Source organism: Colias eurytheme, chromosome 5 (assembly GCF_061535395.1).
Source record: "Colias eurytheme isolate Ceu_HAF_F1 chromosome 5, ilColEury1 Martin Lab GWU primary, whole genome shotgun sequence".
In the NCBI taxonomy this organism is placed as follows: domain Eukaryota; kingdom Metazoa; phylum Arthropoda; class Insecta; order Lepidoptera; family Pieridae; genus Colias; species Colias eurytheme.
Window position 1 is genome coordinate 4,766,200 of NC_142984.1, and position 27,754 is coordinate 4,793,953.

Sequence of the window (27,754 nt, forward strand, 5' to 3'; positions counted from 1 at the left end):
ACTAGATATATAATTATAGTATTTTGAATTGAATAAGCCAAACAAATTATTTTATCCACATAATTGCACTTCTTTGGGCAATTTTCGTGATATCCAAATTTAATTACTCTACAATGTCTCAAATGTTTATTTATATTTTAAACCTTTCACCGTAAAATTCACATAGGCACTGATCATGTTGATCACCTCCACAAAGGATATGTTATGAACGTCTTCATGGAATTTAACCACTTATTGATAATAATTTATAAATAATTGGATACGTTGTTACAACGTGTGTAGGATTAGAGGATATGTTGTAGGATAGTTGAAGGTATAGCACATAAGGGAAAATGTAAAATAGAAAGATTATATGTTATTTTATTAACTCTTTATTCTCTTGAATCTTCGAAATTAATATTACAATATTGAATGCGGGTTTAATATACAATCACCCCTCTATTTTGCTTATATTAACACGACACAGTCACATGGTTCCGTACGCCGGTTCTCTTTTCAAATGGACAATTTAAAATCATATTTATACATTTTTAGTACAGTGACAATATAACGTAAATGCTTCTCTATTTTCTTGTACTTTATTCAAGTATTTTTTAAAAGTCAAACAAAGGCAATAAAATAATAATTTATTTATGTCACTATTTAATTGTTAGCGAACCGTGTACGGCACTCATTACATAAATACATAACATAAACATAATATGAACAAAAAATATAATGCGCGACAAAAACTTCGACAACTATTTACAATTACTTATTTTTAAATGACGATTTCATTACTATTCTCAAAAATATAGATATACGTACATACATACATTGCTACATTTAAAAGACAAGAAATTTATCATAACCTACACAAAGAAAGTCTTTATAACTTTAACATAAACATAAAACAGGACAATTTCCATCAAAAATAATAAACATCATCATTTCATTTCATTTCATTTCAAAACAAATTATATATTGCAATAAATAATTTATACCTTATAAATCCAAACTTTATATTTTGATATCAAACAATATTTTTGAAAGGCGAACAAAAATGTTAACATATAAAAACAATTAATGACATGGTATTGGTATTATATAAGCACTATAATACCTAAGGTCTAGAGAACTCTAGCTATGTATATGGCAAGACGGATGGAGGTCGTATATAATCTATTTAGCAAATTGCTCATTGTTTCTCGTGAATTATCTACAGTTCTTTACGAGGCAGAAACAATAAAGAAAACCTAACATAAATCATTGGACGTACATACACACAAATTTCATTACTCATACACCTCAAGTTGTTATGTTGTTGAATATGAAACCAGAAAGGATCGAGTAGTCACTAATAATAACCATATAGGCTCCATTCCACATATTATAACTCTCCTAATTTGCACTATCCCACAAAAATAATGAAACAATTCTTACGTTATAAATCAATACAGGGAAAAACAACCACACAATTATCTATAAGTGATAACAATTTTGTAACAGTTCGTATACACACGTTGCGTTGTAATTGTTCAAGTATCGGTGTGTAACGTGTTCACTGTTCAGTGTACGTCCCTTGTTCTAATAAGCAACCTTCTCATCCATTTGTAGTTAACGAGACTAAATATGCAATTAAGCGTTTTCAATCAAATACTTCCACCGGTTCTATACGCTTAAAATTATCAGTATCTACGGTAGTTACAACTATGCATAATAATTTATAAAGCCTACACATACCAAAGTTAAGTACATTTTGTTCGATTTATTCACGTTCAAAGATGGAATATGTATTGTTAATTTTATATACCTACTAACGACAACCTTACACCAAATACGACGATAGAATAAACCAATATGAATAAAACTATTGCACATATATCGATCGCCGATACATTCAATATTAATAATACGTACAGATTGTTTTATAAAATTATTCCTTTGGAAAACTTAAAATAAAAATGAACCTTTTAATACGTTTTAAAATATTTTTTTTTATCTATTTTATAGTTTATATTGCGTGAATCATTAATCCTATATTATATCAGTTTTATTCTACGATGGCTTGGAATTATTGAAAACACGATTCGGAAATTCTTACGCCTATAACATGATATCACGATATTAGTCGTCATTTAAGGAAAATGTATAGACCGTAAGTATTATTATGGTATAAACAGTGGACAGTTGATTTAAGAGATGATTATAAAAATGAAGCAAATGTATTCATATCGACACATACCTATTATTTTATATTTAATTTTTATTATTTCTACCCTGACAATAATTTACGTATAATGGTGACTATCAACACTAATTTTTACTACTAAATTTGTTCTGATATTACGTTTTAAGAAATATTAATGCTTAAATGGGATGCGAATTAAGGAGATGATGAGAGAGATGAATAAGTCATTAATTTATTTTGGCACAATATGAATTACAAGCAAATTAAGTTTTATTGTATAGTTTTTAAAAAGGAATGGAAAAGAAAACCTTTTGCCTAATAATAATTTGTGACTGAAACATGTATTTTGTATTTTGGAAGCACGTTTGTTTAAAAAAAAAATAATTTTAATACACTTTATGCCGTTGCTCTCTGCGTTATGTGATTCGAACAAACTGTCCCCAGGAATACGAACGAGGAGATCGTATAAATGACACCTAGATTACTTCATAAAAAGTCGAACTTACGTTTAAGATATATTACACTTATCCTATTCAACTTTAAAGATACATGTAAAATTTAACTTTAGTACACATTATTGTTTATTATATGTATCAATGTTACGTATATAATTTTGAACTGCTGACTTATTTGGACAATACGTCGTATTCATTATCGAAACCTGTTCATTAATTTGGACTCGATATTTTCTATATAGGTAGAATGTTTATCGTCAAAAAATATTGCATATTTCCAAGAAAGATTAATAAAAACGATTTTACGACAAAATCCTACACATGGAATTGTACTTTGATACGTATTTTTGTTTAAATATACGTTTAACGTTCTTATGGAATTAGTAATTTACGTAATAATAATTATAGATAATTGAATATTACATTTACGCGATCAAATAAACAACAATAATCACTGAACTTAACTAACGGAACTGAATCACAATCAAAAATAAAAATAACCTTCTGAAACCGATTGACAAATACAACAAAATTTACAATAACACAAAAAAGTGGTGATGATTTTTAACGTTACTGGACCACGGGCAGCGGCCAAATAAAATATACATCAAAATGTACATAATATTATAATAGCTATAATAAAAAGAAATAACATAATGTTTTAAGAGTAGCTGCTGTAATAAATACTATGAGATTCACAGATTCATAATCTTAACTAACAATACCGAGAATCACTCCAAATAGTTAATCTTAGAGCGACACTTACACCTTTGTAAAATTTAGTAAAATATTATTGCAATACATGGTGTGGTTATGGCAACAAAATAAATGCTTAAAGCACATCACCAGCCTGTCCACCAGCGAACGACACCGAGGCAAGTCCTTCGCACTAAAGGAACATTAATACAATAAAAGTCACGAAACACCTCCACAACGAGGCGACACTCCTACTAAATCAGCCGCAAAACATAAAACTAGTGAATACGAATCGACTAACGCAACCCGCGAGTCCTCATGGACGTAACACTTCCATTCATGTATTCACACTATGATACAGTATCAGTCAGGATTTTGCTACACGATGCGTGGGGCGTGGGCGTCTTACGTCGGCACCTTGTTCACTTTGAGAATATCGCCGGAGCCCTTATCTATGGGCATCTTCATAGGGTCGTGGTGGTGGGTCACGTGGTGCCCGTGATGCTGGCTCTCCAGCTTGGCTTGTTTTTCCTGTTGCTGCTGTTTCATTCTGTCTTGTTCCTCTCGTTCCCTGCGCGCCTGTTCATTTATCTCTTTAACAGCGCGCAATTCTTTCTTTAACTTCATACGTCGATTTTGGAACCATATTTTTATCTGTCGCTCTGTGAGGCAAAGAGCGTGGGCGATCTCTATCCTGCGTCTGCGTGTCAAATAATGGTTGAAATGGAATTCCTTTTCTAGTTCTAGCGTTTGGAACCTTGTGTAAGTCTGTCGACCCCTCCGCCGTGGACAACCATTGGGACCTGGAAATAAATAACATCCATTTAATATGTCATTCTACAAATACATATACCTAAGCAAACAAAAAATATTAGCATAAGTAGCACATATTTAGCATTTTTGAATGGTACAACGTTTATTACTGCTATATATATCATAGAATATTATTTATTGGCTTCGATTCGCAAAGGCTTTGGGAAACCATTAAATTTCATTTCCAAACCTTCTTTGAATTTAATGTCTCATTAATATTTTATGGCTACATAAAAGTTAATTTTAGAGTATCCGCTACTGGGACCAACCTCATAGTAGATCGAATGCCTAAGTTTATACGCTTAGATTTGACGTAAAAAAATTTACGACTTGACAGTTTTTGACAGCAACGTAAACAAATGCACGGTCCGTTAGTCGCCGATTGTCCCCAAAAAGGTGTTGTTTAAAAAAGTAACGGAAAGGGTTAAATTCATTTTATGGTCCAAAAATCACAATAGAAGATTTCTAAAAAGAAAGCTCTATAAGGCGTCTGGGTGAGGAAGGGTTGCGCAACTTTCTAATGCTTTGTAAGGTGTCTCTTTGTGTACAGCGAGATAAAAACGTTTTCTTGGAATCTGTGAAAGTTTTAACCCTTTACTTTAAAAAAAGCAACTGGTCGAAGATTTTAGTGTGGACCTGATTTCACAAACAGATAGTTGACCGCCACCACTTTTGAACGCTAAACCTTTTTGAACGAGATTTTATACATATCATTCGATTAACTTCTAGGTATATAGTTAATAGTTAGGTATATACGAATATTATTAAACGAAGAACTTTAAAGTCAGTTAATTGTATATCTAACCGGTCAATCTATAAATTATTTTTCCTTCATCAAAAATTAATTTAATCACATTCATGGTACATAATATACATAAAACCATGTTTACACTGTGAAAAAATTCCTCAAGAATACCGATCTCAGACAGGTTTTTGAGTTGTTCAATAAATAAGGTAAGATAAATAGTCTTCCCTGCGTGTATAATTGATAGCGGACGCGGACCAACGCGAACGAAGCGCTTTGGAATGCCCGGTCGTGTGTACGGAGCCTTACCTGAATAACTTAGGTAGCAATTTAGGATGCCCAGACGTGACTAATGGATTTACATAGCTATTTTGTTTTAAACAATATACTTGCATATAATGTGATGTGCGTTTTTTTTGTTATAATGTAGCTCTATCTTTACACTTCCAATCTTGTTACACCCCAGATCTAAAAATATATCACTCATATTATACCTATTATGCCCATCAGTTCATATTGATCAATATAATATCAGAATTTTGTTAATTTATTTTTCCCAGAATATTATGGGAGCAGAATTATCGTTCATACAGATTACTTATATAATATTTTTTTGCATAAGCAAGAAGGTAAGTTATCTGCAGTAGCAGAAAGAAAAACATTAAAAGGAAAATTAATTCAATGCATATAAGTAAAAAATTGATTTAATTTCATGAATTTACATCTTACAATGTAAGAACAAAGGATGTCTTTTAAAGAAACAACTTCCGTTAATTAAAATTACCGTTTACTGAGTTACACTTTAATTGAACATATTTTTACACGGTACGGGTAATCCGCAATTTTAGTATTGAAATAAATATGCAATGAATAAATCACTTTATCCACCAGAATCTGGAAACCGCATTTTATATGAGCAATAAATTAGCGTAACTGCATTTTTACTGCTTCAATTTTACATTTATTGCTGACGGTCATTTCAACAAAAACTCAAAAACTGTTTAAAATGTCATAAACAGAAATTGAACAATTATAGAGTGCGGTTGAGGACGATAAATATAGATTGTGATGCGAGTAAATGAGATGGAGATAGCTATTCTAAATTTAAAAAGCAAAGATGGAACCCAAAATACAATACACGCGTCCCGATTAAACAATCAAAGAGAAAGGTCATAAATGATAACGAGCTATATTTTAAAGAGGTCCTTCCGATGCAGAACATAGAGTCCAATTCTACTTGCAAGTTAGGGTGGATTTATTTGCTTTTTGTTAGCGCTTGTAATGTGTTAGCGAGGCAGGTTGGCCACCCTTCGCACGGTCGCCATGACAACAGGCGAAGACACCTCCCTACCCACCGTCAGCTGGGTTCCATTATTTTCGAAAGCTTTGTAGATTGGAGAATTTGCTCCATGTATGAGTTTGTTAAATCGATCTTTTTTTAGGGAATCGATTTTGCAAGTTTAAATCGAGCTTTTCGAAAGGAAATCAAGAACTAAACTATTTCTACATTTAAATCCCATGGAATAAGTTAAATGTTTATTCGTTGATACTTATATTTTATTGAAATTATGCATCACTTGTTTTATTTATTTCTAATCTCAGAATTTTAAGAGAGCATTTTAAAAGGATCGCAAAGACAATATATCTTGGAAGATAACGTCGTAGCATTAATTAGAGGCGTATATCGTGAGCCGACACAGGCGAACATAATATACAGCGACAAGACCCGGCTCTTGCGTCCCTTTTTTCTTCGAATAAATCTCACAGAATGTTCTCGCTTATTTATTATTTTATTTAATTTTGTATAACCTGCCCACCTTTGTATAAAACCAGTTTTATACTATTTGATTAATGTAAGCCCAGCGGATCGTAAGGGTCATATGTGAATTATATCAACGTTTGTCCAGTAAGAGGGTTATTTATGGAGCAAGCTAAGCGACTCCTGGAATGGCTAAAGGCAATATTATGTTATGAGACCCGATTCCTGTAACTTATTGTTGTTGACCACGGTGGGACAATTTTTAATGTTCACACGTGAGTACAGTAGGTAAGTAGGTAACCTAATTTAATTTTAAATTTTAATGTAAGAAGAAATAATTCTACGACCTCTCTCTCCAACGATTAAATGAGAATCCCGGTAGGTAGAGTGGTTAATAATCATCCAATATATTTTCTTCTTTCTTTAAAAGTACCTAATGTGTTAATTCTAGCTTGAGCCTTTTTTTAATAACTCAGGCCCCGGAATCACAGACACAATAGAAAATTTATTGTGTCGTGGACCGATCGGGCCGTTCGGGGCTCAATGGGTTAAAGTTAATTTATTCAATAAAAATGTGATTGTACATAATCAAATTAAAGATTAAGAATATTTTAAATTATCAAGATAATTTCGTAGACACTTTATTTTTTATGAACAATATAAATCCAATTAAGTTCAGTCATTACACATTTAAATTAGGTAATTTAATTACGTTTATGGTATGTTTCTATTATTACACACATATTTCATACACGTTAATTTCATGTAAATGTGAATTTAAATAACGGTTTATACGCCCAAAAAAGTTATGAGATTATAATATACCCATCATAATATATTTATCGAAGACAAAGCATCCTTAATGAAATAATATTATCAGTACAAGTTTATAAATACCTCTGTAAAAATTATTTTGTTAGGGTGAAAGGATTATGTTTCAAACAATAGAGTACCTTTAACAAGAGCGGAAATTAATTCGCGAGAAACGCCTTTCCAAAATTTATTAGACGTGTGAACTTGTTACTGTAAATAGAGTTTTCTAGCGAGGACGGGGGCAGGAAAAGGGCCGTAAGTGGAGATATGGGAATTTATTTGACTACAAAGCTAATATTTCAAGCTTGTTCGAGTCGGAAAGGACTATTTTTGCTCGTTGTGAGCGCCAGTTAAATCATCACAATGTTGTTCTGTGCTCCGCTTTGCGAAGGACATTGCCATGCGAACAGGGCTGTCTGGAAATGCTCCATAAATAATGAAAAACGTAAATAATACATTTTTAACAACTATTCGCATAAACCATTGCTATTTAAAATTATAAAGTTTGTCGATGTAGTTTCTGATACTTTGTTGCATGTAGGAATTTTTTTTCCCAACATTATTTTTTATGCATTTAATATTTTTTATTGTTTGGTGCATTCATCTGAGACTTTACTTGAAGCAGGTAATTAATAATTATACCTGTAAACAAGTTTGTACAATTTTGCGTCTGAATTATTACATATTTTTGTAATTATATTATCTAGTATAGGTAGGTACCTACCTAATAAGATTAAGAAATTGAACCTAGGTTGTTTATAGTATATGAGTCAATATTTTATATTATTTATTATTATTTTCCTTAAGGATGAAAATAAACATTTTTTTATGTCCAAAAGAGATTGGAAGCAGCCCTATTTTCAAAACCTAACAAGTATGTACAGTAGCATGTCAGAATGATCTTTGATCTGCCCCTGGTTGACGTCACGTATTCATCTTGATGCTGAATACTAATAGAGAATTGTGAGCGTAATATAAATATATTTTCTGATATAACGAAACGATACAGTTTGGAATGGAGAAAAGCGGAGATTAAAATCGATACTTCATTTACTGAGATTTCACTGTTATTAAGGCGAACGATGATATCATATTCATAAACAATGCTATTGCTAATAAACTCAACGTTTGAAAGCACAAGCTTTGAGTAGGTATTGTAATTTGTTAAGGATCTTACGTAATTAATGTATTACAGTATCTATTTTATTACTACTACCTATAGGATTTAATTTTCATAACTTCTATGATTAAGCCTTAGAGTTATGAGATATTTGTTTTGATCAAATAAAACGTAGAACTTGATTTGTGCTATCCTTTATTTCTTAATAGGTAGGGCCATTTACAAATTGTTAAGTTAAGGCGTGTTTCTATATATATATATATGTCACGGCTAAAGGTAGGTGAGAACATAAACTTAAGATTAGCCGGCTAAACTTAGGTTTATTTTCGACGAGGTGTTAATGTTAGTTTGTTCTATCTTTAGCCGGCTAAACTTAAGTGTAACCGCAGGCCCGTGGCTAAAAATGTCGGGGTGGGTAGATTTGGTTAGCGCCGGGCCGGTGGAGGGCTTGAGGGGCCCGCACAGTGCCAGAAAACACTCGCCCTGTTCCTTACATGTATTATAGTAACCAAATCTACCCACCCCGACTCAGGGCAGAAAGCTGGTGGCTAGGTTAGGTTAGGTTAGAACTCTTAAGACCCGCACGAGCCGAGCGAGCGCAGCGAGCGTGCTGCGGCAGCAGCCGGCGAAGTGCCAGAAAACACTCGCCCTGTTCCTTACATGTATTATAGTAACCAAATCTACCCACCCCGACATTTTTAGCCACGGGCCTGCGGTTACACTTAAGTTTAGCCGGCTAAAGATAGAACAAACTAACATTAACACCTCGTCGAAAATAAACCTAAGTTTAGCCGGCTAATCTTAAGTTTATGTTCTCACCTACCTTTAGCCGTAACATATATATATATAGCTACTTATACCAATATGAACACGTCATGAACTCACAAACGAACTAACAAGTGTTGACAGGCTGATTTAATGTTAACAGGGTCATTGCCTCACACCAACTACATCGTATGCACTTATGCACCGACATTGTTACACATTATATATATGCGTATGGAGGTACATAAACGCACATACATAAAATATATGATGCAATATAACTGCTATAATACTTTACTAAAATTTTCATCATTTCCTTACCTAACAAGGCATAACATTACTCTACAAAATACGCACCGTTATAATTTGGTCGGTAGTTGAAACTGAAAACATGGTTATTTAATTAAATAATCAACGCGCTAAATTAACGCAAAACTGCGCATAGCTTAATAATGCGATAACCGAGTTAGTTAAGAAATATAATTTGATAAGAACTGCCGTTATGGACAACCTAATTATAAATAAAAGCCTATGTCTGAACAGTGGACACTGGATTGTAGATCACTGCACATTTATTATAGTTATAAATGCTATTTATTATACTATTACATTATACATTGTGCTGTTATGACAACTATTATTGAAATTGATGACTTTATCCCAGATAAACGGGTCATGCGATATCTAGAATGACACATTATATTCGATTTAATTAGTCTGAATGTTTCCATTATGATTACTTACCTACGTGAATCGATTTATTATATTCGTATTGATACGTAATTTGATGAGTTTATACAGAAATTATCTCAAAGTAATTAATAATTATTATTAATGCTTCAGCATTAATTTCATATTTGTATGGACCATATAAATATTATAGAGCAGCCAAAATCTTGCTCCTATATTACCTATACTATTATTTGTTTTATCAAATAGATAGGTACTATACTATACGTATTTTATTTTTAAAAAGATAGGTTTGTCAATGGAATGCCCACTCAAATTCATATTTATTGGTAATTTATTATCACCAACGTGAATTTAATAGAATAGATATTCATACATACAATTTACAAAATACAGTACCTACCTACTATTTCCCTTGTCCATTTTGCATATTAACGTATTAAGTATTTGATAATTAAGTAATAATTAAGACAGCAATTAACAGTATTTTGCATATTTTACAACTGTTTTCTTATGAGCTGATGCAAGGTGCAACTGTTTATGTTTAATGCGCGAATGTCACACTGTCTTAATTGGAAATTATTTACATTTGTCTCAACTATGTAGTTGTTTACCTAAGAGACATAATAATGTATTTAAAATACACATAAGGCTATGGCATGTTTAATTAAATTTTGGCAACGTAGACTCTACAAAGGAATTAAGTAGAGACTCTACTAAGGTATTATTTTTTCATTATAATTTTGTCGGGATATATTAAGTAAAATTAAGTATAATTAAAAAGTACTTTATCATGAAATAAAAACCCAAATTATATATACATTTTACTATGGCTTTACATTCGCAAAAATCTCTACCTTCAGCATTGCAATAGTCGTTTCATGCGACCAGCTGCAGTCGTTAAAACGCAATATGTCCACTGCCGGTCAAAATAATACATTTTCGACTCTATTCCCTTAGACATAAAACTGTTGAAAAAAATCAATAGCAGTAGCGGGGTCCTTCTTTCGTGCTATATGCTGGAAAAGTTATTTTCACAAATAAAACGTGCTGCAGACTGACGCCCATTGCAATGGAATAATTATTAACTTTGTCTCTCATGCTGTAATTGAAGACGCTTTCATTAAAATGTTTTAAATTCGCTTTAGAATTTTATTGCAATGGTATTTAATGACGAAATATAAACAAAATAGTTTATATACAATAGCAAATACATATTAATTTTGATTTTTAAAAGTGCTTGTCTATTTCTTTAAACTTTAAAGTTGTTAATTTAAAATAGTGTTTAAATCTGCGTTTAAATTTTAGGGACTGAAGATAAATGAAAGTATTTACTAACTCGTAGTATCACTATTAAATTATTAATACGTCAGCTTTATGTACAGAAAGCTCTCATAACTTTTACCGAGTAGGTAGGTACCTACTGTAATCCGAAGTTATTTCCTTTGATTTGTTTTACATTACATGAGTATCTATTAATGCGAACTTAATAATCATTAAATAATAATGAATGAGATAAAAGCAATGTAACCTTTCCTATTCAGAATAGCCATAACGATCTCATAAATAAGAATGGCTCGTTACGTCTATTCCCTTATCGTAAACACAAAGCCATCTCAGCACTATTTCGGATAAACGGAAACCAATGCCTTACACTCGAATTTTTAGTCGTCTTTGTTTACATTAACTTACCACGTGTTAATGTAATAACAGGATGTTTAAAACAACGAATTGCTACTCTTAACAACGTACTTGATTTCCTATTAAATATTATTTAATCCGTGCTCAAAATAAGCCCGAGCGCACCTACGAAAGCTGTGTAAAGAAAGTTTATTTTGATAATTTAGTAATGCGAGGTGGTCGTTTATTCTCGTGACACGAGGAGAGGCGGGTTTTATTTTTAAAAATGACTCCATCATTCAACGATAACGCATTTCAAGAGTCACAAAAAACATTTACGCTCAGTGTTATATGTCACATACCATTTTAGAATAACTAAATATTGTTAAAGCGACTTTTATGAACCTTTGTAAGGATTAACGCGTATTGTTAAGGTGAACACACACCGAGAACTAAAGGTGTAGCTTGAAAATTTTATCAATAATAATTGAAATCATTCAATGAAAATTTAAAATATGTAGAGTCGATAAAAACGTGTAAGGCGTTTTTGTTAAGAGTTGCAATTGATAAAAAAAAATAATAAACTTCATTAGTCTTTCAGTAGGTATGATTTTTTTAAATTCTAACATTAAAAAGATAAAAACAACCAACCTTATTACTAATTCCGAGAAAAAATGTGGAATTACTTCATTGACTTTAACAACCTGTTTTAGAAGGATACGTACCAATATAACAATATCCGTTGCGTTTTAATACTTATAAATATTTAGTAGAATTCGAATTCATTCACACAAGATTATGAGCTATTTACTTAATTTTATTGAGTGATATTGACGATGTTTATATCTATAAAATTCGTGTTCAAAATCAGTATTGCTCATCAAACATAGGAATTATCAATAAGCACTATTTTATATCAATAAAATATATACATGGTAATAGAATCCTAACCTACCACAATATTATCGATTAACTTCAAACTCGCCTACCACATGTAACTTAATCGATCCATATGAATTTTTAAAAATATTATTAAACTTACTACGAGCAGATGTGACGTGCTACATTTTATTTATCCGAGTAATTTGTATTAGAGCTTTGTTAGTAAAGTATTTTTGGATTATTTCATTCCACTTTTAAAGAGGTTATTCACGTAATATTATTTAAGTAACAAGCATGCATCTCTGACATGAAACCTTTGATATGCGTAAATATATCCCGTTTTGTTTATCGTATATAAACGGTTGTCGCAATTAACCTAAAGATTTTTTATATCCGTTGAGAATCAGCACACATTTTCCTCCTCTAATATCGGTCGCATGTTAAAAGAGCTTTGAGAAACGTCGAGCTATCTTAGCGGCCATTGAGGCGGTCGTGTTACCCGCGCGATGTTTTGAAAGCGCATGGGCGATTACGATTACGTTTCCAACGAAGTGTCGACTTCGGGTTACGTTTTATACCGTCATATGAATCTTGCGCTCGGATGTTTGGTCCGAAGTGCTCGTTCATTAGCATTTTATGACTGATACGAGCGATAAAAGTAGAGTAAGACGCATTGAACGGGTCGTATAGTGTGATAGACGCACCGGCACTGACTCGCAGCGCAGGAAGTCGGCTCTCTGTTATTGGCCTATAGTCGTTCGGATCAGCACATTCTGATTCACTGAATGGCTATTATTGTACGTTTCAGATGTTCCGATTCCGATTTTGTTTGTTTTATGCGTTAAGCGGCGGATTCAAGTGGTGATGAGGGTAATTTGGAATCGTTTGGCGTTTGTATTACATATTACCTAAATATTATCTGCGAATCGAAATAAATACAAAAATTACCTTGAAAAGAATAAAAGTATCCATTCGAATTAAATACAAGTTTCTTAAAACGAACTAGAATGTATTCAAATGGACATTTATAGCTGTAGCGGAGTTTTTCTTTTGAAACTGAAATAAAAGCTTGCTCTGTATTTTTGGAATGCCGTATTTTAAGCTTTGGCTAGGGACAGCTTCTAACTAAAGAAAGCATTTGCATTACTTGTGTACATTTTATGTTTTACTGAAAATATTTCAACAAAGCAAAATTCAATTTGCTAATAAGGTTAAATTGAATATCTATGCAAATTGGATCTCTAACAAAAACTCACATAACCTAATTCTTTCAAAATCTGTATACAAGGCGTCTAGGACCAGCTTTCAGCCTTGGTTTACTCTAAGATCTATCTTTATGACATATTTGTTTTATTATTATATGAAAGGTCCGGATCAATGGGATCGTGTGCCATCTGCCGTTGGTGCAGAGCGTCCTCGATTCGATCCAGTTCTCAATGACTTCACACCCGAGGATATAAAGCCAAACAGTTTGGGGGGCGCGGAGATCGTAAACTTTTTGTAGATCCTCTCCCAACAAAACGCGAATCGTAAAAGTAATTGGAGCCCATTCATATTAATAGACATTTACGAGGTTTCCTTCATAAAACAGAGATTGTCATCGCTTACGCAATATAAGTCGACGAGCAATCGAAAAGTATTAATTCGTTTCGAGTATGTTCAATAGTTTTATAGCCGATAAATCACGTTGTTCTTTGGATTATAATTTCAATGATCGTTAATATTCGTCATATGGATTAACTTTAATTCAATCAAATATGTATTTCAAATGTTAGAAGATAAGATCATGTTACTATGTAAGAAGATCACGCAGAATCAAATTAATCTAGTTTAAATAATCTTTATTACAAAAAAATAAATGTTAATGTCGTGAATAAATATCATGTATGTAGGTACTCGGTGTCGAAAATGTTAGGTATTTGATCTCATATCGTAAATATATCGTAATAAACGTTATGACATATCTATCTACATACCTACGGCTCCCTGATTGCAGATAAATAGAAAGGACATTAGGCTTCACAGCTGTCGCCTACTCCGTTTCTCCCTTGGGGAATTACGCAATTTTCCTTCCCTTAACGCCAGAAGAATCACAAAAGGTTTCCCCGAATATTTATTATTATATCTTTATTAACATTCTAGATTATCTTTTCCTTTCTCAAATGATGAATTATTGTATTATTTATTTCGGTTAATAAGTAATTAATTAATACACCTGCCCAATGGTTACCTATCTTAATCTCGAATTTTAATATTCCGAATATCATAATCCAGAAAACGTTCGGACATTTTTTCATAACCCCGAATTTTAAAATTTCGAAGTTTTGTTTGCCATATAATCGCAACTCCGAATTTCATTTGCCCATTTCTTTATTTGTACGACGTTTTACAATCCAGACGAATGAGTTCCAGACATACGAAATCTAAATGCACAAAATCCAGATGACCGTAATCCATATGCACGAAAGCCAGATTTTTAAAACACAAATTTTTGAAATACAGTTAATTGATATCCAGACAAACAATGTCCAGATTTTTTAAATTCAAATAAACGATATCCAGCAAAACGTAATCCTTCCAGGGGGACGCAGCACGAACCTAACCTAACCTTCTGAATAGATTTTAACACTTTAACCTTTCTGTAATGGCTAGTAAAACAATAGCGAGTCGGTTCTGGCACTCGCCGGCCGCTGCCGCGGCACGCTCGCTTCGCTCGCTCGGCTCGTGCGTAGGGGGTCACAGTTCAAACCTAACCTAACCTACTGAGTCGAATTTGACACTTAATCCTTTCTGTAATGGGCATGTAAAACAATAGCGAGTCGGTTCTGGCACTCGCCGGCCGCTGCCGCGGCACGCTCGCTTCGCTCGCTCGGCTCGTGCGTAGGGGGTCACAGTTCAAACCTAACCTAACCTACTGAGTCGAATTTGACACTTAATCCTTTCTGTAATGGGCATGTAAAACAATAGCGAGTCGGTTCTGGCACTCGCCGGCCGCTGCCGCGGCACGCTCGCTTCGCTCGCTCGGCTCGTGCATGGGGGGTCACAGTTCAAACCTAACCTAACCTACTGAGTTGAATTTGATACTTAAACCTTTCTGTAATAGGCAAGTAAAACAATAGCGAGTCAGTTCTAGCGTGGGGGTCGTAGTTCAAACCTAACCTACTGAGTCGACTTTGACACTAAAACCGGTCTGTAATGGACAAGTAAAACAATAAATTTACTTACTGACAATGTTTATTTTCAGTCGATAGTAAAGGTATAATCACGATTGTATGGAAATCAAATAAAAAGATTATGAAAATCTGGCAATAGTTTATCTGTTATATGATTATATGGGAACCAAATAAAAAGATAATGAAAATTTGGCAATAGTTTATTTGGAAAATGGTACGATGGGAAACAAAAAAAAGTATTCTGAGAATCTGGTATAATAAGATCTGGATTATGAGAATACGGGAAACAAAACAATACTTTTTAAAAATCTGGTTTTGGTGCATCTGGAAATTGATTCATCTGGGAAATTAAAAAAGGAATTTTAAAAATTTGTCATTCATTACATCTGTCTTTTAAAAGTTCTAACAACCGTTTTCGGGGTTTTAAGATTCGGGTAATAGAAATTCGAGTTTTTAATAGGTTACCCTGCCCAATAAATTTACTGCCAAATGTGTCTGCGACACCAGGTCATTGATGAAGTCGTAAATAATGCTAAGTGGTTTTTGAATAATTTAATTTTAATGCGTTTCATTTAGGTTAGTCCTTTAATTGTTTTTAGTAAACCGATTTTTATTGAAATTGTTGCTATACAGTGATTTTGTATATGATTAAAATACACATATATAGGTATGAACACAAGCGAGTATGTTGCATAGGTTTATAAGCAATTAAGTTTTATGTGCAATAAATATTGTTAGCATCATCTTGTATTAATTGCAATAGCATACTTTCGCATTTAAAATGCGAGGGATGAACCAATGTAATATTCTATCCTAGCCCTCTACTATATTTCAACTCAAAACACAATATCGTAACGTAATTTAAAACGAATTAGCCTCCCCTACAAACTCACAAATTTGAATATTCCTCGCGCCCCATTCTAAGAGAACGCAACACTTTTTAAAAACAAAAGGGAGAAACGTTTATGTAATATATTATAATTTAACTCCTCCCTACCTTTATTTTCATATTTTGTAATGCACTTCTTGATGGTACAAACGATCTAGAACAAAGATGCTTGGGGCAAGTTCGTACATTCGAAGATTTTTGTGAAGTTTTCTGAATACATAACACGAATGTAGTGCTGTTTTTCGCAGAGTTTTATTAAAAAAATTTTTTCTTCCACGTTATTTAGAATACCCACATACTCTTAAACGTTTTGTAATTATTATTTATTGTATATTTATATATCGTATTTTTTAATTACGGTTTCAGAATATTAAAATATTAAGGCGATTAAAATCTTCTAAACATAAAACGCAGCTGATATTAATCACCCCAGTGCATTTGTTATACAAGATGGCGGCCTGCAATGGACAAAGCGTATCTAAGGGTGTTATGGGGTTGCTAACATGCAAATTTAATTCGCCTGTATACTCAGGCGGTCACCACCGACCGTGCTTATTACTTGCTCTATTGTACGCTTATTAATTCAACTGCGTAATTTATGAAGGTTTATATCGACCCAGACACATAAATTCCCTTAATTGGAACTTAATGCGGGCACAAACCGATTCTCAATGTGAATGCCACTATGGATAATTCGTTTATTGGTCAGTCGCAATTAAAAATTACTGCCTATTTATTGATTAAATGTTAGCTGCAAAATAACAATTTAGATAACAATATACTTTCAATTACGGCGATAAGGACGCCAGCTGTTATGCAAAATAATGAATTAATTTTAATTCAATAATCCATTAATATTATTGTGGTTATAATTGTGTCATTTTTTATTTAAAAATTTTATAATATCAAGCTTATACAAGAAAGACGATAATACTGAATCAATTATACGAAATGCTTTAATTCGAACAAGTAGAGAAATAGCTTATTAGGTAAGTATGTATTACAAAAACATTTTACCTTCCTCGCAATATTTTTTTTATATTTAATAATTAATTCTACTCAAACAAAAAAAAACACTAATACTACGAGTACCAGGTACCTCCATATATCCTAACTCATCCGAGAACAGGTGCGTTGTCCACTGATAAAGCGCTCTATGACACGATTATTATTCATACACCTGTAGATTTGACTCATATACTACTCAAGAGTGTCGTTTTCATACATAATCGTCTGTTTAGAGCGTTTTAATTACAAATGCTTTATTCCAAGGGTTATGCGCACTAAAGCGACGAACGACGATGGTCCCTTATGTGCCTGTTAACTACACTACGAACATTATATTTCACTGATGAGCGTACGTTTAACCACTAGTTTACTTTATAGGCAGTATCTGCTATCTTTACGGTTTGTAATTAATTTGACAAATTCAATTAATACCGTGACTAATTAAATAACATATCAAAGTTATGAGTTAACTTTTCAAACGTAAAGAAAATAGATGAATAATATTAGTCTTAAATAAAAAACGTTTTAGATAACATTTTCGCCTTGAGACGAAATAGTTAGAAATATCTACAGCAATATTAAACAAAAAGATAATTATGATTGAACGTTTATAAAGAAGTTGATTGAAATTCTAATAAAGATCTGAAATGCAATTATGGATCCCTTATAATTCAAGAATGCGTATAATTTCTCTCCCGCCCTCGTTATAAAGCTAGTGATTAAGTCTTGTCTCACGCATTCAGCCTGTGTCTTGAGCGGTCGCCATTTGCTACGGCGTAATTATAATTAAAAATTAATCCAACCTCAAGGCAATCCCTCCAATTGTTTTCGTTATACTATACCCAAACAAGAACTTTGAAACATGTTAGTTTAAATACATTGCCTTAGGCTTAGTTTAATTCACATACCTATATTAAGGAAAACTCCCTGAGAAAAGGGAAAATACATCTCATAATAAAACCGGCCAAGTGCGAGTCGGGCTCGCGCACAAAGGGTTCCGTAGCAGCAAATATAATAAATTACAGTTAAATCAACCTATCTCAAAAACTATAAGAGATACTTTGATCAAACCAAAAATCGTTGAAAGAGTTAATTAGCATGCATCACCTCTATTTTTTTTAGAATTTTATACCCCGTAGTTATAAAAATAGAGGGGGGGGGACATACTTTTTACGACTTTGAGAGCTGATATCTCAAAAACCGTTCACTTTAAGAAAAATGTTTTTTAGAAAACTTTATATCATTTTAAAAGACCTTTCCATTGATACCCCACACGGGTATGTACATCGAAAAAAAAAATTTCATCCCTCAGTTACATGTATGGGGGGCCCCACCCCCAATTCTTTTTTTTACTATTTAGTGTCATATTTTTGTAGCGGTTCATACAACACATATTCCCATCAAATTTCATCACTGTAGTACTTATAGTTTCCGAGTAAATCGGCTGTGACAGACGGACAGACGGACAGACGGACAGACGGACATGACGAAACTATAAGGGTTCCGTTTTTGCCATTTTGGCTACGGAACCCTAAAAACCATATACATCTAGCAGCGGGTCAGTAATAAAAAACATGAGTAGGGATTTTTTATTCAATAGGTATATGCATATTATAGCAAAATTACCCAACAAACAGTAATATTAATGTTAAGCCTCCCCTACCGGACCGGGAGATAGGATTGCAAATTTTTGGCAAAATTTATGATAGCCGCGTACCCATATAGTTCCCTAAGGGGCGTGGGGTGAAATAGGTCTATCGGCATTTCGGAGAGCTGGTTTCGCTCGTTGTCGGCCGGAATGACCCTAAACATTTTATTTGGTGGAATCGCTAGTCTCGTAACGCGCCAAAATTGCGCCGACTAATCTTCAGCTGCAATTTAAAGGGTGTTTGTGCTTGTTTTATATAAATACTGAGTGTAATGCGTGGGCATTTTTATATAAGGCATTTGCCCGCCTGCTGCTAAGTTACCGCCATCAAAGAATATGTTTTACATGTTGGGTATCAAACCGCGATGCATTATTAATTTGGCTTTTATGGTCTTTGCATGATCGTTTGGACGTGTTGATGTTGAATGGTAATTTTGAATTTTGATTTACCTATATTCAATTTTTTATTAACAAGGAATTAACCTAATAAAAATAAGCAGGAAAATATAAATCCTGAGCTTAGGTTGCGGTGTACACGTGTAGGGTGAATAAAATTATTCAGGAGCTTAGGAGTTAGGAGCAATAAGTCGAATCCGTATTTATTGGCGATCGATTAGCACCCTCGCGCACATAAACAAGCTTCGTGTAATTGAAGTGCTCCCGTAATTGGATTAGCCAATTCTATCTACCTAACCTTTACATACCTTTGAGTAATCATTATGTAGGTAAGTAATTGTGTGCCGGGCGATGGAGCGGGGATTTAGTCCATCGTCCGGAGAGATGTGGTGGCGTGAGACGTGTTCCGCTCACGCCGCCCCATGAGGTTAGAGCTGGTTGGCTCACAATTTGTTTTGGCCCGGCGACGGGCAGCCGCTGACGGGGTCACGGAAGAATTCTACCATACCCGTGGCCCCGTAGTTGATGCGGCTTGACGGAACACAGTGGGGTTTTGGTCGGTAGGAATCCGACAAAACCCACGGCCCCTTCCCCGGAGGCCGTGGGTATCTATGCAAGATTTCCCCACTTAAAAAAAAAAAAAAAAAAAGGTAAGTAATTGTGTATGGGCTGTACATATACATTTCTGATGGTGTAGGTGTTAATTAAAGTAAACAAAGAAACTTTATTTAAAATAATGATTGTTTTTGGTTAAATTTTATTCGTAGTAACGATACTTGCATAGGGTAATATATAATCTAAATTTAATAGCATTAATAATAATCACAATCTGAGAAAATGGATCAATTTCAACATGCCATAAAACTGATTCCTTTTGATTGTGCAACTTCCATTGTATATAATTACTTATAAATAAATTTACATGTGCGTATACAAGTGCGTACAAAACACAAAGGGTGAATCCTAGGAACATATTGTATTATCTCAGTAATAGGTAAGCACCTCGCTATTCCCATGCGATATCTCCCGAATGTAAATATGACACCCCATAAACTGAATGTTTTATCGACTGCCACTGCCATTCCAATTTATTCTGGTCATTTTTCTATAGGTGCTTCGAGGGTGTTCGATTTTTAGGGGAGTATTTATTACTCTTATTATGACTTTTTTGATACTTAACCGGTCATCGTTTCAGCTAGCTAGAGTATTGTCTAAGGTTTGTATAATGCCTTTGGAATTCAAATTATAAATACTTTCTAGACTATAATAAATAGATAAGTCTTATTAATTATATTACGTAAATAAAACAAAAGCGTTCTAAATTCGTCGATAAGAATGAAGTTTTAAATAACTGAATTACGCATATTTAAGACGCGTAAATAAAAACATCTTACGTAGTCAGGGCAGATGGCTAAAAGATCGTAAATCGTGATCTCACCTTTTATCCGAGAATAACCGTACGTTGAATGGGGACATAACCTTTAATGATTCGATTTATATATCATTGTGCCTTAATGTAATTATCTATATAGAATATTTAAATGTTGTTATTATATATACCTACGTATCCCAATTATAATAGGTAATTATTTAAAAATCATGACGCTATAAACGATAAATTATATGCAGAAATAAAAATGAACATAATCTAAACATTTATTTCCAGTTTCAAGCATTATTTGTATTTTATTATAAAAGCTGATATTGATGCGCGATCGATTCACATAATGCTAACAATTGATCAAGCATACAGATCTTATAGCGACGAGCCTTCCCGCATTGTAATCCGTTGTTTAGAGATAGCGAGCGTACTAACAAAATATTCCGATCTCGTACAAATGTAACGCCCTACGTAGCGCCGGCCCCCGCTATTTATACCTCTGTTATTGGCACTACTTCAATGTCAGACGCACCCTGTGTCCCTTCTCCCCTAGCTGCCCCGGTGCCTGCGCTACCCTCCAACATGCATACACTACACCGCTTGAATTCTAAGGGCTATATCAAATTATATCAAACACACGGGTAACACCAAACTACAAATTTAGATCTGTCGCTTCCATTAAATGGCTAAATAAACACATAGTTTTGAACATTTCTCCAAATTGAATTGCTCGAGATATCAAATATCATAAATAATGTAAATATTTATGTGTTATTTTCAGTCGGCGAGTACTGAGAAGTTGTATGTACAATCTTGTTTAGTTGCAGGAATTAAATGCTAAGCGTAGTAGGTATGCCGTTTTAATTATTTCTTTGTCGGTAGAGCGTGGGCTGCGGGCTGCGGCCTGCCTTCTGAATTAGTTTTGAAATTTGATAGGTATATATCTTTATTCATTTCTATATCACGTTTTCGTTGAGTTATAGGTAAGGCTAATGGGAATTAATGAATGTGAAACATCGACTTGAATAATAATAAAATCGTGTTGATTTAAACTTTAAAGTTTAAAGCTACTTATTAATATGAGAGGCTTAATTACAAATGCATATACAGTTTTGGCGTACGATATAAACTAGTAAATATGTAGACTCAATTTTTTATATTGTTCCGAGGCTATCTATTTCAACGTATGACATTGGTCATTGGACTTTATAGCGTGGGCTTCATTGATGTCAAACAAGAATTGGATGCAGCGTGAAAGTACAAAATAATAAATAACCTAAAATGGTTTTAATTCTCCATGGGTGGTTAAACCGGCGTACTAATTAAGAATTCTCAATTATAATTCCTTACGGTTAATTTCCATAAAATCTATGCGATACGAGCAAAGTCTAGATTAAAATCATAATTCACGGCGACTGCGCTGCGACAAGACCGGAATGATAATGTGCTCTTTTAGATAAAGCCATTAACTTGCGTTCATTATTGAAAGGGAAAAATCGAAATGAGTTTGTGAGTCAGTAGGCGACGGCCGACCTCAAAAGGAGAACGCGTCAAAAATACTCGCTTCGTACAATTAAGCCAATAAAATAACGATTTAATTACATATTAGTGGGAACAAAATTACTTCAACGTCGCCTTAATTGGACGAAACCACACACATTATTGTAATTTTAACAAAGATTTTTTACATTATATGTGCGATAGTGCCAATATATTAGCCATTTAAGTTGTTGTTAATTTAAGTGAAATTACTTGCGGGGCGATTAATTAAAATAATTTTATTGTTTAATTTTGTCTACACAGGTTTTATGATCATGTGACATGTCCTTTTCATATTCAATGAAATCTATACTAATATTATAAAGAGGAAAAGTTTGTAAGTATGTATGTATGTATGTATGTATGGTTTTCACGCAAAAACTACTGGACCGATTTCAAAAATTCTTTCACCATTAGAAAGCTGCATCTTTACTGAGCAACATAGGCTATATTGCATTTTCAAAAAAATTAGAGATCCTTACCAAAAATGCAATAATGTAACCCAAGGTGTAAAAAAATCCTCAATAAAACTTCTGTCATCGCGTGCGCTGCGGAATCTATTGAAGATAGAACAAAAAAATGTTCTACGGTATTATAGAATGGATCAATATCTACAAGAAAGTTTGCGATACCATATGTCCATCTTCAGTAGTTATGTTACTACAACAACTTTTTTACGTTTTCAAAGTAAATAGAAGTGCCGACAGTAATCAAACCATGTTATCCATACACATATATTAATCCTTATCCCATTAAATGATGTTTTATTATAGACTGTTTCAATACCAGCAAAATACTTTTTAAATGAAAAGAATTGGATATTCCATTCAAAAGATATAACGAATTTTTAAAAGTGTCAATCTACAGAAAATAGTAGGTATACTGTTCGAGCAGGCCGTAGTGCGGGGGTCACGGAGGAATTCTACCAATATTCCGTCAGTCCTCGGATCACAGACACAATAGAAAATCTATTGTGTCTCGGCCCGATCGGGCCGCTCGGTGGTCAATGGGATATGCGTCTTGACGGAACACAGTGGGGTTTTTTTGGTCGGTAGGAATCCGACATAAATCCGAATATGAAAGATTTCCCCACTAAAACAAAAAAAAAGGCCGTAGTGCGGGACGGGGTAAAGGTGATTTTCATGTGATTAAAAATTAAACCTATAGTCGGACCTATAGTAGACTTTTCACTGTAACGATATCGCTATCTATGCGGGTGAAACCGCAGGGCATTTCTAGTCTTAAATAAAAAAAGAATAAGCTAAGACAGCGTATTATATTTAATGTATATTCAAATTTTTATCTAATAACTTCATGAGGAGCGCGTAAAATAGCGCAAAATAAAAAGTTAAGTGTTAATAGAGCAAACGAATTTATTTTCAAAGTTGAAATAGATTCTTCAGCACATCGCAAAATAGCAATATAAAACAAAGCGTAAGTATATCATCCTAGCGCGAGCGTTTGTAATAGTGAAAGTGAATATATTATATTACGCATAGCAAAATACATAAAGAAACGTTAATCAAATCCAGATAAAGTGTACAAGCAATAAAGTACAGACAGTATACAAGTAAAACGACTAGTTTCCCGCGAACGTTGTCTGAAGGTGAAAACGTCCACTTGTATATCAAGATAGTATCAGATTTACCGCCGCACGATTGTATCTCAGAGATTAATGCGCATGAGCCGCATAGAGCCTCCAGCCTGTAATGTAATTCCATTCCTTTATCTCGTTATTTATAACTTCGGCTCCGTGTTGTTTTATTGTGTCGTGCTTGATTGGCGCCTTCGAACTTGTTTATATACTTAGGGATCTCGAGCGGATGAAATTATTTTTTTTCTTTTAAAAGTAGCCGATGGGTATAGATAATGGTAGCCGCATTAATCTCCTTTATGTACAGCCTGCATAAATATTTTATACGGATGATATAAAGCGAATGTTTGTATCCAAGAAACTGCCTTTAGCTTACGAATTCTCAAGAATTCCGAGCACGACTGAAATATGAAATTAAGTCATATAATATTAAAATAACTCAGTTTTATGTTATTTTCTTTATAGTTTGTAGTGAGTTACATGAAATGCCAGTAAATCACCTTCAAGAATGTCGCATGGTTTCCTCGTACGTGTGTAAAGCTCGCCTCTGGTCAGCGGCCAGCCAATTTGTTTTTATTGAGACTACCCTCGAGTTATGCAAACTCCGAGGAAACGCTGAGCGCGCTGTAAACTAACATCAACAACCACTTTCTATTGATCCTTCACTCGTACAAAGCGTATTCGATTTAATGGCACTACGTTGGATCAACTTAGCTGGATTCTTTTAACGAGCCTATGCTCGTATACCTATGTATACCTTTAATCTTGTGAATGTTGGTAGGTACTAAGCACTCTACGTTTTATACGATCTGAAAATAAACAATGCTAATGGAGATATAAATTACGTTTGTTGCATATCTGTAAGCGCCCGTACGAGTGTAAGAGCGACAGCTCCACGTCACTAAGAGCTTGTTATCGTTGCGTCCAGGCCTTTCCCGACGTAGACTTAGGCTAGAGTTCTATTTACACTGTGAATACAAACATGTGACCCCGAGTTCGTGCGGAATCCTAAACTAACAGCTTCTGCTAAAGCTTGAACGACAAGCAAATAAATTTAAGGCTTTCATATACTTAATGTAACGTACCGTTTGGATTGGCTTAATAAATTGTCTGAAATACAGTACATTAGTATAACGATATCGACTGAAAGCAGACGAATAAAATAAATTCAAACTGGCAGACGTTACTGCAGTATCAGAATTAACATAAAGTATTTGGCATGGCGTAGCGAGTTAAGCTCTTGCCTTGGAAGTTCGACGTACTATTGAACAATGCCTCTATACATCCATACAGTTGTTGAATCAGTTCTCTGACTTCAAAGCGTTCTGTATGAGAAACGTTTTGCATACACAAAGTTGTATGAAAATATGATATTTAATATTCAAATTATACTTGTTCAATAATTTATAAAGGTTTGAGCATAATATTAATTAATAAAACAGACAATCTTGTAATTTCCAGAATGCTACACGCCAAGAAAATTACCGTAGCTACCTATTTATTGTATAAGAACATTTTTGTTTAGATATTCTAGTCACGATCTTTACTTTTTTTTTCTTATACATATCTTATTTACTTTTACCAAGAATTAAAACAATCGAAATAATAATAATATGTTAATTCCCATCGCGGTTACAAATGACGTTAAACATATTAATACATTTTACAATTACTGCTTTAAATTTATGGGTAAGAAACAAATGAGTTGATTCTATAGAATGGAAATAGACTCTATTATAATATTGAAATTATGATTGAAATGAACCATGAATATGAATATTGTGGAAGTTATTTAGTCGCTTAGCCTTTTAAACATAAACTTTGAGTAGGTACAGTAGCTGTATTGTAAAATATTTGGCTAGGTAAACTGTTTAACTACACTGTTTTTAATTTAAATATTTGTTATAGGTATGTAGTAGATATAGGTAAAAAAGTCATACGATGCATGGGTTACATGACAAAAATTTCATGTCAACTTTGTCATCACATAATTAACTGTTAATAAGGGTAGTCTACATAATGTTAAATAAAGCAGCGAACATACAATATTACAACAAAAATGTGTTTTCCCTAAAAATACTCGACGATTTGTTACATAAAGGTGTTTACATAAAAACGGTTTAATAGAGGGTGTGTACGTAATTTATTTACATAAATAGCCTTGCTAACGTTTATGCGCAACCATCGAACAAGATAATCAAATCATCTTTAAAATACACGGTAAAATAATAAAAAGCATGAAATAAACACATGTGCCGGTAGGTACATGCGACTCCTGTTGAATGCATCCGTCGCAACGTGCTCCGAGTGAAAAACGTATTAAGTGAATATTTAAACTATAGTTCACGTTGCTCTAAGGTTATAAAATTAAGCCTTTATGTCAACAGGATATGAATTAAAATTGCAAAAACGTCATCGCCAACTTTGCATTTCATACAGGCTTTGGTTAAGTTTGGAATTAATAATTTAATACAGACATCGGCATAGCAACCTCTTATCGAAAATCAATAGGTACCTACCTACCGTTCATTTTTATCAGTATTGAGTGTTTATTAATTACTAAAAATTGCTAATAACATTATCAACCAACTTAAAAAATACGTGAAATTAAAAGTCTATCTCTACGTTATTTTAATAATATCTAATACCGTTTCAAACGATTTAATTAACTTCTTTAAGACACCATTAACACTATTTCTTTCTTTTCAATTTTGTAAGTTATTATAGTGTTTACTATTGCCACACAGTTTTCGTTGGAATTGAAAATTTTTAATAATAAATATAGTCTGAAAAGATAACGATACATGCGTGCGCGCACGTATAAACAAACATTATAGATTGCTTTATATATGGATTCACTCAAAGTGTTTTAAATAGTTTCGAAGGAACGTGGATACCAACCGATTCATAAATAAATGATCAAACGAACTGCGTTCATATTTATTGGCAATTTATAGAGAAAATTTTAATTAAAAGTATTGCAAGATATGCTCGTAATTGTATCTTTACTTTTTTTAATTTAGTATGTTATGCGGGTAATAATTTTTGTCGGTTAATAAGGCTTTAAACGGAAATTGTATTAAAAATAAAAGTTCTCACTCAAGGATACAAATGCGTATTACTCACCCCAACAATTAACGAGACTTTTTTTAATAGCCCTATGAATATCAAGGTTTTGTCGTAGGTACCTATACACTGAGAAAATTTTGCTTTAGCAAAGTACCAATTTAGCTCGGTTAAAAATTATTCTGCTGCATTCAATCAAGACATATTTAAAATGTGCATTAAAGCTTTGCTAGTATTATACAAGCAAGTATTGCTAAATATTCTTAGCTATTATTAAAAAAGTACTTATTTATTTCAAAATTAACGACTCGGTCAATATTACCTTTACCGAATTAGGTTCAAAATAGACAAGCTTACGTTATTATTTAATGATAAGTAAGTTATTTATTTTTAGACTTAACTATAGTTGGCTACTATTTACACAGAGTTCGGTTAAAAATAAACAAGCTTACATTATCATTGAATGACAAGTAAATCATTTAAATTTAGACATAATATTATTTGGCTAAAATTAAATCACTTGCTATGAAGC

The 27,754-nt window shown here is 33.3% G+C and overlaps 1 protein-coding gene across 4 annotated transcripts in view; it reads right to left on the bottom strand.

Moving 5' to 3' along the window:
- Positions 1–348: 348 nt before the first annotated feature.
- Positions 349–27,754, bottom strand: part of LOC149908421 (homeobox protein abdominal-A homolog) — a 38,989-nt gene continuing 11,583 nt past the window's right edge. For all 4 annotated transcript variants that reach the window (XM_090101886.1, XM_090101885.1, XM_090101884.1 and 1 more), the window contains exon 3: positions 349–4,124. In XM_090101886.1, coding sequence (XP_089958012.1) covers positions 3,727–4,124 — 398 coding nt within the window. In that variant the 3' untranslated portion in view covers positions 349–3,726. The remainder of the gene's footprint in view (positions 4,125–27,754) is intronic.